At 47.0% G+C, this 14,358-nt stretch overlaps 1 protein-coding gene across 4 annotated transcripts in view; it reads left to right on the top strand.

The window, feature by feature from the left end:
• The window catches only part of ELAPOR1 (endosome-lysosome associated apoptosis and autophagy regulator 1), a 489,842-nt gene that overhangs the window by 370,908 nt on the left and 104,576 nt on the right, over window positions 1-14,358 (top strand). For all 4 annotated transcript variants that reach the window (XM_078644216.1, XM_078644219.1, XM_078644218.1 and 1 more), the window contains exon 13: window positions 2,019-2,156. In XM_078644216.1, the coding sequence (XP_078500342.1) occupies window positions 2,019-2,156 (138 nt within the window). The remainder of the gene's footprint in view (window positions 1-2,018; window positions 2,157-14,358) is intronic.

Here is a 14,358-nt window from a genome sequence, read left to right as displayed (position 1 = left end):
CGGGGGTGAAGTCTGTTGTCCCTGAGACTTCAGCAGGAGGCAAGCTCTTTTCCAAGCCCTTGGAGATCCTTCACAAGTTGAAAGCAAAGTTACAAAGTTCCTTTCTCCTTCCTTTGGCAGTAAGCCAACCAATGCAGGCCAATCCCCCAAGCAGCACTTCAGCTTGGGAATAGTCTCTCCTCAGTGTTATCAGGTTCCTCTCCTCAGTAAAGGTTTCTTCCTGTAGTCCAAAAGTGATCTAATTTCATGGGAGCAGGGTCCCAATATTTATACCCCAAAATCCTTTGTTCTCGGAGGGGAGAGGGGTCTGTGCCTAGTCCAACCAGTTCCTGAGCACTTTGTTTTCCAGACCTCTCCTTTCCTTTCACAGTGCAAGGCAGAAACATCAGACGCCCCACAGGAGGTGGAGCCAGCATTGTGGGAGGCAAGTACAGTCTTGGAGCACTCTGTTGACAGTCTTCCTTCTCTTCTTTCAGTGTGCAGGGCAGAGACATCAGCCGCTCCCCATGGGGTGGAGCCAGCATTGTGGAAGGCAGGCACAGCCCTATTCAGAGTTCAGGTGCACTCCTCCCTCCCATCAAGATGCAGATCACCACTGGGTGACTCAGCCTGTCTCCTGGAATTCCCCAGCCCTGTCACTCACAGAAACCAGACATAGGAATACACAAACTAGCAGTGGCAGGTTTGAATGGTTAGACAAGCAAAGGCCTACTTTCTAAAAGTGGTATTTGCAAACACAGAATATTAAAATAACCTTCACTAAAAGATGTATTTTATTATTCTGAGTTCAGGCATACTAAACTCAAATTTCTACAATGTTCTCTGAGCCTGTTAGGATTATAAAATGTAACAATTCTAACAGCCCATTCTGGCCTATAGAGAACAGGTAGCCTTGCAATAGTGGAAAACGAAAATGGCTGGAATTCACTATTAGGACATGCCACACACATCAGGGCTTGTCCTACCTTATACTTACAATGCACCCTGCCCTTGGGCCTACCATAGGGGTGACTGATATGAAGAAAAGGGAAGGTTTAGGGACTGGGAAGTGGGTACACTTGCCCAGTGAGCATGACAGTACCAGACTGCATGCAGGCTCTGCAATGGCAGACCTTAGACACATTTTACAAGGCTGCTTCTGTGGGTGGCACAACCAGTGCTGCAGGCCCACCAGCAGCATTTGGATTACACGCCCTGGCACACTCAGTGCACTAGACTAGGGTCTGACAAGTAAACCAAATAGCCAAACATGGAGCCACTGATTAATACATCAATTTACAATAGGGAGCACTTGCACTGTGGCACTGAATAGCAGTGGCACAGTGCCCAAAGCATCTAACACCAGCAAAAACACATGAGGCAACAGCAAAAATGGAAGGGAGACCCACGCCAATGGTGTCAGGTCTAACAATGAAGAATAGAGAGAATGCGGAAGTGTAGAGCACTTTTTTATTTTCCGAAAGGCTTGCAGATTTGTACAAAAAATTTGTTTTATTTTGCATATTATAATTGCAAAGAAAGTATTTGTTATTTTGACAGTGGACAGTAGGTGGGGAAATTAAACCATAGGAAGTCCAACAGAGTGAAAATGGTTTGTGCTGTCTCCTGCCAATATTCAAACCTATAATCCTGTGTGTTAAGATTTTTTATTGCACAGTGATGATATCTTTTATTCAGTCTTTTGGGCCACGTACATCAGTCTATTTTGGCTAAAGCTGAACATCTCAATTTCTTTCTTGTATTCACAAGAAGTTTATAGTTAGGGGAGACATGCCAGTTCAGGCCCATCATGGTGGCACAGGGGAATCAGCTATATTTGTTAGCCAATATCCTTAGAAATTCAGTATTTCTCAAGGTAAGTGCATCTTTATCTCAGCCCAGTACATTGCCCTTAGGGGATAACCCCAATGACACTCTCGTCCCGACTGTAGGATTTGTATTTTAAATAAAAGATATAAAAGTGTGTTAGAAGAAGTACCAAATTCACTAAGTTTTTTTCTCCTCGTTTTTTCTTTCAGGGCAAAAATGACATGAAAAAAACAATAATTGAAACCTGGAGTGGCTCGAAGGGAAAACAGTCCTACACATATAGGATTGTGCAGAATACAACAACAGCCTTCACGTGGGCCTTTCAAAGGGCATCCACGCATGAGACGGTAAGGCGTTCACTCATGATTTCCAAAGAGCAGCCTCGTATCTTATGGTACTTCCATCACCCGGGCGGTCTGTAGACGGCTGCCCATAGTACTGCATAAGCCTCACCCGGGCATTATACATAGCAGCTTTAAACGATATGAACTTCACCAGGGCATTCCAAAGGTCTGCTCCCGTACCACGATCCACATTTGAACCAAACGTCTGAGGCAATTCAAGTAGCTTTTTAAATGTATTAAGCGCAAAGTGAACAGCAGTGTCCGCATTGAGATTCACACTAAGGATATAGCCATTTAGTGCAATTTATAAAAACATCAGCATGGTTAACTCCCTGTTCCAGTAGCAAGCAGATATATAAATGCTTCAGTGTACACGTTAGAAACTGTTGGTGGGGTGGGAGGAGCCTAGCTCGCGGCCGTAATGGTCGCCCTTTAGCTCGGCTCCCGCAGCCCTCCGTCCTGATTGCCTATCCTGTCTTCTATCCTGTCCGGGGACGACACATTTTTGGGGCATTGGAAACATAACGGCTTGTTTGTACTTACCATCCGACCCCGGGGTCTCGGTGTGCAGTGGCTCCGGAGTTGTGGCCTCTGAGAGATCGGGGCCTCTGCGAGACTTGGACCGGGACCTGGCCGGTGGGATCCGACGGCTCTCTGCCCCGGCCGAGAGCGAGAACCAGCGTTGGGAGCCGATGTGCGAAGATCCCGGCGATCCTGACCCGGGCCTGCCCTGGTGGCCGCGCGGCCGACGTGGGTGAGAGGCCCGGGGACCTGAGTCTGTGAAGGGGTCTCTCCCCGCCGCTGCTTTGTCCGGCGGCCCTGGTCCTCGGGGCCCGGACTCCGCTTGATTGGGGCACCGGTGCTGGTGCTGGCGGAGACCCGTCTTGGGCGGACATCCTTTTGGCATCGAGGCCGCCCTTGCTGGGACCCCCGGAGCTTGTAAAGTCCTACATTTGAGAACTGTTCTTTCCGGGGGTCGTGGTGAGAGGCGATTGGGCTGATTCACGAAATGGCGGCCGACCCTCTGCAACGAGAATCACCCTGTGGCGGCGGGCCCGTGTTGCCTATTGGTGTGGGGAGCGGATCTGGTGGACGTGAGCCAACGGTCAGAGATATCCTGGAAGCCCTGAGATCCCTACACGCTTCCCTGGCCCTGGGCGTCTCGGTGGGTACGCCACGATCTGCCGCCATTTTGGGCGGCCATTTCTTCTTGTCGCCCTCTTGTTTCGAAGACTTCATTGCCTCACCCCCCTCGATTGACTTGAGTGTCGCCGCCACTGATCGGAGATCGTGCAGTGTGTCGGTGACTTTGGGGCGCCCTGCTTTTCAAGGTTCGGACCCCGGGGACTTGGATGCTGTACTGCGACCCTGTTCGACATTGTTGCCTGAAACTATTGGTGGACTGCCTCCTGTGCCTGCTTCGATGACTTTGCCTGTGTCTATAATTGGGGCCACCTCGCCCGCTCCAGTGGCGCAACTGGACTCCTGTTTTTCATTGCTCGTGCTGCGATATTTGATGCATCGATATTTTCTGTTTGGACTATTGCTCCCTTGTGGATCTATCTACCCCCCACGTAACTATGCTAGTCACCATTCCACTCGATTATATGCTGATTTCGTATTTAGTATGTGGTTTTACATTGCCATGTGGTGGGTGGGGTTTGTCGCTCGAAAGGGTTGGGGGTGAAATGTACGCCTTCCGTTTGATTCCCGGTATACGATTTAGTAGCATAATTGTTTTTAATCGTAGCAGGGTGGGAGGTCCCCTTCTCCTAATGTTTTGTGGCGCGTGATGGGGTGTCGTCCTGGTCTGTTTTTGACTGTGCTTGTCTGGTTGGGCGGAGGGCTGCGGCCGCCCGTTCGGATTATGGTTATTCTGCTCCTCCCTCCTGTCTTCTTTTCTCCGCTTTTGTTGCCCTTTTTGTCTCTTTCTTCTTTCTTACTTCTCGCTATATTTCGGGTTCTGGTTTAGGGCGACAGGCACGCTGTTTGAAGGGTGGGCCATAGCCTTCTACAGGGGTGCAGGGTGGGACGGGTGGGTTGGGTTCTATTTTTTGTTTGTCTTCAGGTTCTATGGCCCTTTTGTATCTCTTTTTCGTGAGGCCGCGTCTGTCCCGACCTCCTATGGTGTGTTTCGGGTGGGGGGTGTGGCGTCGTTAATCCTCCTGCTATGTTTCGGCTGTCTTTCTCCCCGATCGCCATACCCCCACTTGGGCCGCTACTCCTTTTGTCTCCTGTCTTCCCGCCACGGGGGGCCTGTGTCGGCGTGTCTTCTTCCTTTCGTTTTTCATATTTTCTTATTTTCTTTTTATTGTTTTATTTTGTCTTCCCTCCATTTTCCTTTCCCTTCCTTTCCCCTTCCCCACTTCGTCCCCCCCCCCCTTTTTTTTTCCTTCCTGTGTCCCAGAGGTTACTATGAAGGGCTGGTTTTGATGCATTGTTTTTCCGATCCCTCTGTTCTGGCTTGGTAGTGTCTTGGGTGGCGGGCATGTTACGAGGGTAATGCTCAGGGGCTGATTGTGTCTCACGTATCCTGATTTTCTTGAATGCATTGTATTATCCCCCCGATATTTTGCCCCCATGCCCCCTTATTAATGTTGAGGTTGGTTTGGGATATCGGATGCCTCCGTATTGAAAGTGAGCCTGTCATATGTCTTCTCCCCATATTATAAAATTAAGCCTCATTTACTCCTGTGTTTTAGCCCTTTGGTTTCTGTATCTCTTCTCCCCTTCTGCGATTTTACGGCCTCTGCTTTGTATTGATTGATTATGTAATATTTGCCTGGTGACTCCTGATTATTTTGCACATTGCGGCCGGCCGGCTTGGTTGTAGGCCTCGACTTGTCTCTCCTTTTGATGTCAATAAAGGTTTTAAAAAAAAAAAAAAAAAAAGAAACTGTTGGTGGGTTTACACCAGGGGTCTCCAACCTTTTCTTTAGTGAGAGCTACTTCTGATCAGTGAAAATCATCGTGAGCTACTAAAGGTCAAGCAAATCACACATTGCTTCCAGAGAGCCCGCACAGTCAGCTCTATTGACTTGAAGCCTAATTTCCATAGGAACAGTTCGTTACAATAAATCCCCATGACAATATCATCATGATTCATATGTGTCACATTGAGATTTGTGTGCTATGGCTGTTAACTAGACCTTATCACAAACATTTGGGAATGCTTCTGAGAGACCAAGCTGTGGTAGCATCTCTTGTCTTTGGACATATTCTAGCCACCATGAGCCTGAGAGAGAATCTCTTCAAATGGTGAATGCTGAGGGTTCACAGGTGTCCAGCAGTGGAGCTTCCGGCAATCTCAGCCTCTCATCTAGGAAGAAGGGAACCCAGTCCGAAATATGTATAGTGAAGACAAAGGAAGCTTTAAGTGGACATTTGAAGATAGTAAATAAAAACGTTTCCATCTCAGTATCTTAAAGTGATTTAAAAATGGATGCACTTATTTGCAGTCTGTACCAGAATGCATTGGGATGCTTTACATGAGCACCAGTTACATCAGACAAGCTTGCATTCATTTTTTGCAGGCACAGGAATCACAAGATGTGGGCCACCATTGAGATTCAAACCTGGCTCCCCAGTTCCAAATTCAGCAGCTCTGACTAGAAGGCCACATCCACTTTTCAAACTCACACCTCTCTATATTTAGAGGGCAAGAATTGACACATGAAATGGAAATAAGCACAAAACAATGTGCACTACCAGTGTGAAAAAAGCTGAATAAACAAATAAAAGTCAGGCTGTTCCATGCTCAATACGCCTATACAGCTGGTACAACTAAAACTATAAATTAAATGAAAAGCTCCGACGTGGCCCTGGGGGCTCATTCCACCATAATATATTAAAACAAAGGCAACTCAACAATTAGTGAGGAGCAAATACCTGAGCAAGATGACGATTTCAGTCAAGGACCTAGTCACACTGCTTTAATTTAATCATTGCGACTAGGCCGTACTAACCACAATGATTAAATGAAAGCCGCGTTACACTTTCAAAAAAAATAAATAATCCTCTCCCATTTTAAATTTCTCCCAGCGTTTTCCACAAATATTTTTTTTCTAATGAAGTACCTCTCATGTGTTGGAAGTTATGGCATTGCCAGGTTTACACTGGTTGTGCTCTGGTGTCGAGAACCACACCACCTGCATGCTATGCAAACCAAAGTCCTGGGCTTTGTAATAAGGCTCCGGTGTCAAAGCTGCCACTCCGCCTTTCTACTGCTCCATCCAGACAGGCTGGGAAGGATGAAAGTCTGTTCCTAGCTGCAGAAGGCAGAGAGCTTGGTTTCCGGTGGGAAGTCTAATGCTGCTTGTGCTGGGCTTTTGGCAATTATTTATGTCACCTGCTTCACCCCTCATAACTTCAGGTCAGCCGATCTCAGCAGTTGGGTTGGGCGAGGGCTGACAAGCACTGAAAAGAGGCCTTAAATTAAGCAAAAAAATGAAGATGGGATAAAACAGGGCTAAAAGGAGAAGTCGGATCGTGAGCTACTCAAAGGCTATCGTCGAGCTACCAGTAGCTCGCGATCGACTGGTTGGAGACCTAACTACATCAAGGACTGTTACTTAGTTGTCTAGCAGGTAGAGAATCTGTATCGCTCATAAATTCCTAAATTATCTAGAGGTTTGAGAAGCTGAACCTTGCAGGATGTTGCTTCTCTGCCACCTGTAGGTGTTGTCATAAATTTGTGTCTGGTCGTTTTAGGAAATTGCATTTTCCATGGGTTGTGACTGGAGTTCCTAGGTATATAGGAGCCCCTCAGAATGCTGCAGCTCGGAGTGTGCTGGCATAAAAACACAATAACCTTATGCGTTTTACCCTGGATTGAGGGGTGGGGACCACACCACGAAGAAGCTGGCGGCTCAGAAACCCCGAGAGCCTCGGGCCATATGTGCAGATATTGAGGCTCTGGAGGGCAACTGAATTGCTCTTTTACCCAGTATCTATACACCCCAGGACTGTCATACTCCTTTGACACCAAGGAGGGAGGTGTGTTTGATCCACCATGGGTCGCGAAACCCTGAGTGACCCAAAGATGGAGGAGATCTTGACCTTAATATCCAGCCTGGTGTAGCAGCGGGAGGCAGGGTGCCTGATTTGAGACGCCCTCCACACCCTGATAGACCTAGGAGAACCAGGTTTGGATTGTTAAGGCGGGCACTCGGACAATGGGTGAGGGGTGGGTATTCCAGTTGCAGCTGTGGGTTGCTTCTCTGGGCAGCAGAGTGGCCGATTTGAGCTGCTTCGGTGCTGTTCAAACGCCGACAGTGGGAGCCTGAGCTGCCTGTCCGGAAGCAGATGGACCTCTGTTACCTCCCTTTTACCAATTCGGCCGAGGTGTCATTCCCAGTCTCTCGCTGGGCACCCATTATTTTATGCTGACTGAGCAGGGGCAGTGGGCCTGAGCAGAAGTGGCTTCACTTATCTTCAGGTGTGGTTCACCAGTGTGAACTAATCTGTGCGCAAACAGTCCTGGCAACATTTGCATTTTTTTTTATCTCAGTGAAGTTAAGAAAACATATCTCTTTTAGTGAACCCCCTTACCCCTTTCTTTTTATAATAACACTGAAGCAGTGTTTTGCGAAAAGGCGCAAACCTTAACCCCTTGCACGCTGATGACGAGCTGGGCTCGTCATGAGGTAGCCTCCTGCTACGCTGATGACGAGCCCAGCTCGTCACGTAACATGCGGTTTCGCAAAAGTCAGCGTACGAGCGGAATTCCGCCCGCACGCATGCAGTTAAATGTGTGCCACTTTTTTTAGGGTTCCCGGGCCTATTTAGCTTCCTAATCCAACCCTGATGAGAACCCCTCTACTCCCTCATGGCCTATTGGATGCGGGGGCTGGTGTTGCAGCTGCAGATTGGGCTCGTCTCGGGAAGCGGTTTCCCACGCTGGCCTACCGGGTCACACCACTTCACCTCCCAAGGACAATTACAGTTACCTTCATGGGAGCAGGAGCAGCTCCGATATGGCTGGCACATATCGGAGCTGGGGTGGGGAGTCAAGAGGTAGTAAAATAAAAAAGTACCTTATTTCCGTGTCTCTCATCGTCCTTCCTCGTCGTCCCTTTGCTCTGTCAGGAAGCAAGAGACACCAGGCTCCCCATAGCCAATCACAATGCTCCAATGCAGCGTTGTGATTGGTAAGCACTGAGGCTCCCCTGAGCCAATCACAACGCTTCAATGCAGCGTGGGGATTGGTCTGAGTGCTGTTTTCCGGCGCTCAGCCAGGGACTGGGGGCCTGGATATGTTCTCCACCCAGGCTATAATGCAGCCTGTGTGGAGAACATGAAAAGTACACATGACTGTTTCATGCACACTGATAACAGTGCATACCACTCTCCGTGGGTTCCTGTTATGTCCCTTGACCCCGCCCCCAAAACCCCGAGACAGAAAATAAAACAATAATAAACCATGGTTTATTATAGTTTTAGTTTTATTTTATTTTTGGCTGCTGGAATGGGGGGCGACGCTACTCCAGTTACTGACAGTTTTGAGGGGTGTTTGGCTGTGACCAGACTGGCCTTGTTATGGAGAAGAGCTCCGGAAGATTTTTGTACCGAGCAGCTCGCTTTAGGACAGAAATCGAGAGTGTTTGGATATGGTCTTTACCTCACACTTCTCCTTCTGGACAATGTATGCGCACTGATTACGAACTTCTTTTTATTTAACTATAATACACTGATGCCATCTGCTGGATTTTGTATGCATAGCAACTTCTCTGTTTGTTTATCAATGGAATTCTTTTATCTTTTTTTTATTCCACGACATACGAATCCTATATATATTGAACTGATTCTTAGAACTGAATCAGTATGCTCCTTTAGTGTTTACAGTGGTGGCTGAATCGAAAACTTCTAGGTAACTCATCATTTCTGAGGCTGTGGGCAGCAAGAAACCTTGTCAAGAAAGGGAGACAGCTCACACTTAAGGAATATTGGAAACTATAAATTAAGGACAAAAAGGAAGGTGCACTAAGCAAATCAAGAAGGTCTTCTTGGAAAAACAACAGCGGCACACAGCCAACGCGTTTCGTTCCCTTGTGCCTGGAAACTTTGTCAGGGCAGAAAAACAATATAATAATCAGGGCTACACCGAGGGAGACGCCTGCTCGTTTTTCGATCGACTTCGTATCAAGGAAGATCTGATTGGATGCCTCCAGAGGAGTTCCCGACCTACTATTTCTTTATCTACCTGTGACTTTTTGTCACACTAAGAATTAAATTTTGTGGGAGAAAACGTATTCCGCTGGTTTGGTATACACGCCCAGGCGGTTCTATTTTATCTTCCCCTTCACTTTGGGACCAGAAAGTGTGACATATACTGGGATCGTGATTTCTTCTCTGGTACTAACTGACAACCGTACTACGGATATACACTGCGCTTGGGCCTACTTGGAAAGCCCTGATTATTATATTGTTTTTCTGCCCTGACGAAGTTCCCAGGCACAAGGGAACAAAACGTGTTGGCTGTGTGCCGCTGTTGTTTTTTCAAAAGAAATTGATAAATAAAGAAGAATTTTCCAAGAACGAAGACCTTCTTGATTTGCTTAGTGCACCTTCCTTTTTGTCCTTAATTTGTCTTTTGAATTTGCACATTTTTTGCAGCTGGTGCTGGAAGTAGTTGCACTCAAAAAGTTTATTCGTGAAACTAAGAAAGTAATTGTGCTTGACCTCGGTTAGCTGCTCTGTTCTTTTGCTTTGGTTAATATTGGAAACTATAACGGCAGAACTTGAATTGATAAAGGTATGAATGACAGCGGTTTAGGGAGTGACAGCAGAAATTAACTCAACTCAAATCACTTAAAGCATCTTTGTGACCAGTTTTCTGCCCTACCTGGTGCTACCCTTGTTACTTCTGCAGCCGGGGGCCGAATTTGTGTCTCTGAACCGGCACCCGCCATCACCCGCTTCCACCGGCAATCAAAGGAGGCCCTGCGACCTGTGTGCCGGCCCCGGGACTACATTGCCCAGAGTCCCCTCAAGGGCGCACACCATCTGCGCAATTGCAAAGCGCACGGAGGCGCTTAAAACAAATCGGCGCCTCCCGCGGCGCGGGCTTCTTTGTGACCAGTTTTCTGCCTTACCTGGTGCTACCCTTGTTACTTCTGCAGCCGGGGGCTGAATTTGTGTCTCTGAACCGGCACCCGCCATCACCCGCTTCCACCGTCAATCAAAGGAGGCCCTGCGACCTGTGTGCCGGCCCCGGGACTACATTGCCCAGAGTCCCCTGAAGGGCGCACACCATCTGCGCAATTGCAAAGCGCCCGGAGGCGCTTAAAACAACTCAGCGCCTCCCGCGGCGCGGGACGCGCGCAGGCGCTGCCAGGGCGAAGCTTGGGCCAAGGGCGGACCCCCGTCCGCGCCCGTCATAGCCCGGAAGAGGCTGGGCTGGGCCACCCCTCCAACTTCTATTTCTGGACTTAAAGTAAGCTGGATTGTTCTTCTATTTTGACTTTTGGCCCAAAGAGGCTCTATGTATTTTTTAGTTTACTAGGGGCCCTTTATTGGAGGCTTCTTTCCATACGGGACAATTGTCTGTTTGGGTGAATGTAACGCTAGTCATCAGGGTTGGCCTGGTTTATTCGATAATTTTTGAAAGATTTCCTGGTAAACATTAACATTAATAGAATATAGCAAGGTTGTTTCCCAAATATATATTAACAGTGCTATATTAGGTAGAGATTATGGCTGCTAAACATAATGGAGTGGGGCAAAAGGCAGGGGGAGTGTGGTAAGCACTTTGGATGCCTTTTTGACAAGGGCCGGATCCACACTCCAGCATGAGATATTACTAACTGAGAAAAGGCTCTCGTTAGGAGTTTATGCAGATAAAAAGAGATCCTCAATGGGAAATATTCAATTGGCCAAGTCACCTGTAGGAGTGGTGCAGTCATCACCCCTTTTAAATATAGACCCTGTGGAACAGTCACAGGGGGACACAGTGGGCATAGCTCAGAGTATGACATTGGACTCAAGAAGTGAACGGAATGAACGGCCTGAGGAGAGCATTATCTTCCAGGACGATCCTGTGTATGATGTGACACCTGATAGGACTGTCCCCCCCTAGTTTGCATACTTTGGATTGCCCTCTTGAGCAGATTTCTTCTAATGCCAAGTCCCATTCTCCCATTGACATAGGGGAAGCCTGTGATACTCGAACAACCCGGTCAACCAGGCATAAAAGGATGGCTAGAGATTGTATCGACGCAGCGGGCGGCCTGGGGGAACCATTGGCAAAGCGCACGAGGGGTGGCCTAGCGACACGGGTTCAAAACAAGACTGAAGGGAAAAGCAAGCAATTAAAGGCAAAGGCACCCCAAGCTGTAAATTGTAATATGAACGAGCATTGTGACATAGGGGGTAGTCAGGCCTTTTGGGAGCGTATGGAATCACTAATATCAACTATCCTTGCTCCCTTTTGGACTAAGCTAGGGGATATTGAAGGAAAAATCGCCTGTCTAGTGAAGTCCTCTGAAGTTAAGGACAGTACTAACCCATTGAATGTACACGGGGAAGGTAGTGGGGGGACCCGGGAGACACAGATGAGCCCTAAGACTACTAACAACGTAAATAGTAGGAAATCTATTTCAAACATACCGAGGACGGGTGTTAGCTTACACGCAAGTGGACAGCCACGGTTATCAGGGAATATACTGCAGGGGCCAGTCGAGCGAATTGCCACTCACCCTGCAGGGGCTCTTTACCCGCAAACCCTGAATGATCCCCCTGTGCCTTTGAATGTCCCCCTAGCTGATAATGAGAACGGACAGAGTAGATCAACTAATAACATCTCGAAGAAACCTGCCCGAGATAATATTGATTTGCCATCAGCTGCGGCCCCTTTAGTTGTAATTCTGGCTGGTGTCCCCCCACTGGGATCAGAACAAACAGAATCCTGGTCCCAGTTAAAGAATAAAACTGTGGACTGGTTGACCAGACATAAAGGTCACAGGCCCTTCTCAGCGAATAACATTTTGATGGTGCATAGAGTGGCATGGCTTGGCAAATCGCAAAATCAGATAGAGGGGGACTGTGTCATTGTTAATTTTAGAAGTCCTGTAGCTGCCCAATCAATTATAGAAGCTCAATGTAACCATTCAATTGCCACCTCCATTATGGCTCTTCCATTGGGATACATCTATAGGCCCTCTGCGAGGTCAGGGGTGGTGTTCACTCCGCTCTTCACGGTCTCAAATAGATTTGAGGCTTTGTCCAACTTAGACGAGCAAGGTTGACTGCAAGTTAAGGATATACCAGTTGGGAAGCAATTAATAATCGAGCAATGGCAGAAGGGGAACCCCCACTACCAATATCTGACACTGAAGCAGTGGGTTCTCCACAGATCGTAGCAGCAAGTTCCGTGATTATAACTGGGTCGGAAGTAAAACGAAGAGGGCAGACTTTATTTGGGAATAAAGTTGAAATTCTCTCATGGAATATTGCTGGGTTACGATCAAAAATAGGGGACAAGAACTGGGAGGCCTTCTTGTCAATGCATCATGTTATTGCTTTGCAGGAAACCTGGGACGCTAGAGATCCCTACCATTTGGATGGGTATTGTTCCTTTAGTAAAAACGCTGAACCATCTGTAATGGGGAGATCAAGGGGGGTTCTCTTGTTATTATTTATCCTCAAATTATTGTATAGACCAGAGTTGGTAGTGACAAGTTCCCCAAATATCTTAGCTGTTAAACTTGTAGGTGACAATCTCCTAGCTATGTTGGTGGTACATTTTTATAATTCCTTCACAAGGAGAGATGAATTGGACCATTTAAGAGCATTGTCTACTTTTTTGGACGATTATGATGTAAATGATGATATGCCCTACCATCTTTTAATCCTTGGCGATTTGTTTGTCAATTAAATTGTATTCAAGGTATTGAGCATGAATACGGCCCGCAGGGGATTACCCATTTTGAACACACGAAGAGCGGGCCGTATCTGGAGAGTCTATTATCTGTTCACTATTTGTTTTGCCCATTACAATCAGAAATCCTGTGCCCTGTTCCAACCTACATAGGGCAAGGTCATTGTAGTACCATTGATTATATTTTAGTATCATGCCTCCTGACGGACCTAATAGGCTCTTTTTGTGTCACACAGAATGGTCTGAGTGACCATAACCCCCTTACTATGGTCATTAAAATCCCGTCCCTCGTAAATGAGATACCACTGGCCCTTATTGCTAATCCTTATATAGCTGCCAAAGATCAGGGTCGAAGGCTAAGATGGGAGGTAATCACTCCAGTTGATTTCCTTGATAATCTGTTTAACAGTCAATCTAAGGATTTAACTTTATGTCTAAACATGGACTCTGAGCCAAGGGCAATCTTAGGTGCCTTTGACCGTATTACAAAACAGGTAGCGGCTAATTTGACCCGGCGTGGTAAACCAAGGCCTAAGAAACTCAAAAACTGGTTTGACCAAGCTTGTATTACCGCGCATACGGCACTCTTGGTAGTGCTGAAAGAGCCTGTAAGGGACACTAATAGGATTGCAAAGGCCTGAAGGGCCTATGAAAACGTATCTAAAGTAAGGAAAAACCAGTTAAAAGAGATGGCTTGGGATTAGGGAGTGACAGCAGAAATTAACTCAACTCAAATCACTTAAAGCATAACTGATCACTGTCCGAGAGAGAAGTTTCGATTCCAGCAAAAGGGTAGATTTGCTAAAAGAGACGATACCAGACTCCCCGGATCTGAGTAATAAACCTGTGGAATATACAAAAAAAGACAGACACATCTCTAGCACAAAAAAACGTTGAACCAACATACGATTTTATGGTCTCCCCAAAGACGAAGAGGACTCGCATATATTGGGGTTCCTGCGAACCTTTATCCCAATGCTCATAAAAGTGAACACACCATTCCTGGAGTTTCAGAGGGTGCATCATATCAGGTTAAGAAGGAATCCCCCTGTGTCACCATCCAAACCAACATGCACGGTTGGTCTTACAAATGTCCAAAATCTATAAGGGAGCCAAGATAACATTTGCAGTGGTCTTCCCTCAGGAAACAAATGTCGACTGGAAGATGCTTTTAGCCCTGTACCCCAGCCTTAAAATGAGAAGTATCAGATGTGGCTGCCTGGTCCTGGAGGGCCAAACAAAAGAATTTGAAGATGCAAACAAGTAAGAAATTCTTAATACGCTGTTCCTATTGCCATTGAAGTTCAATCAATCAATCAATTATTCTTT

The sequence above is a fragment of the Lissotriton helveticus genome, chromosome 5_1, assembly GCF_964261635.1.
Source record: "Lissotriton helveticus chromosome 5_1, aLisHel1.1, whole genome shotgun sequence".
Lineage (NCBI taxonomy): Eukaryota > Metazoa > Chordata > Amphibia > Caudata > Salamandridae > Lissotriton > Lissotriton helveticus.
Note: the sequence above shows the minus strand (reverse complement) of the source record. Positions and strands in the feature narration are given on the sequence as shown.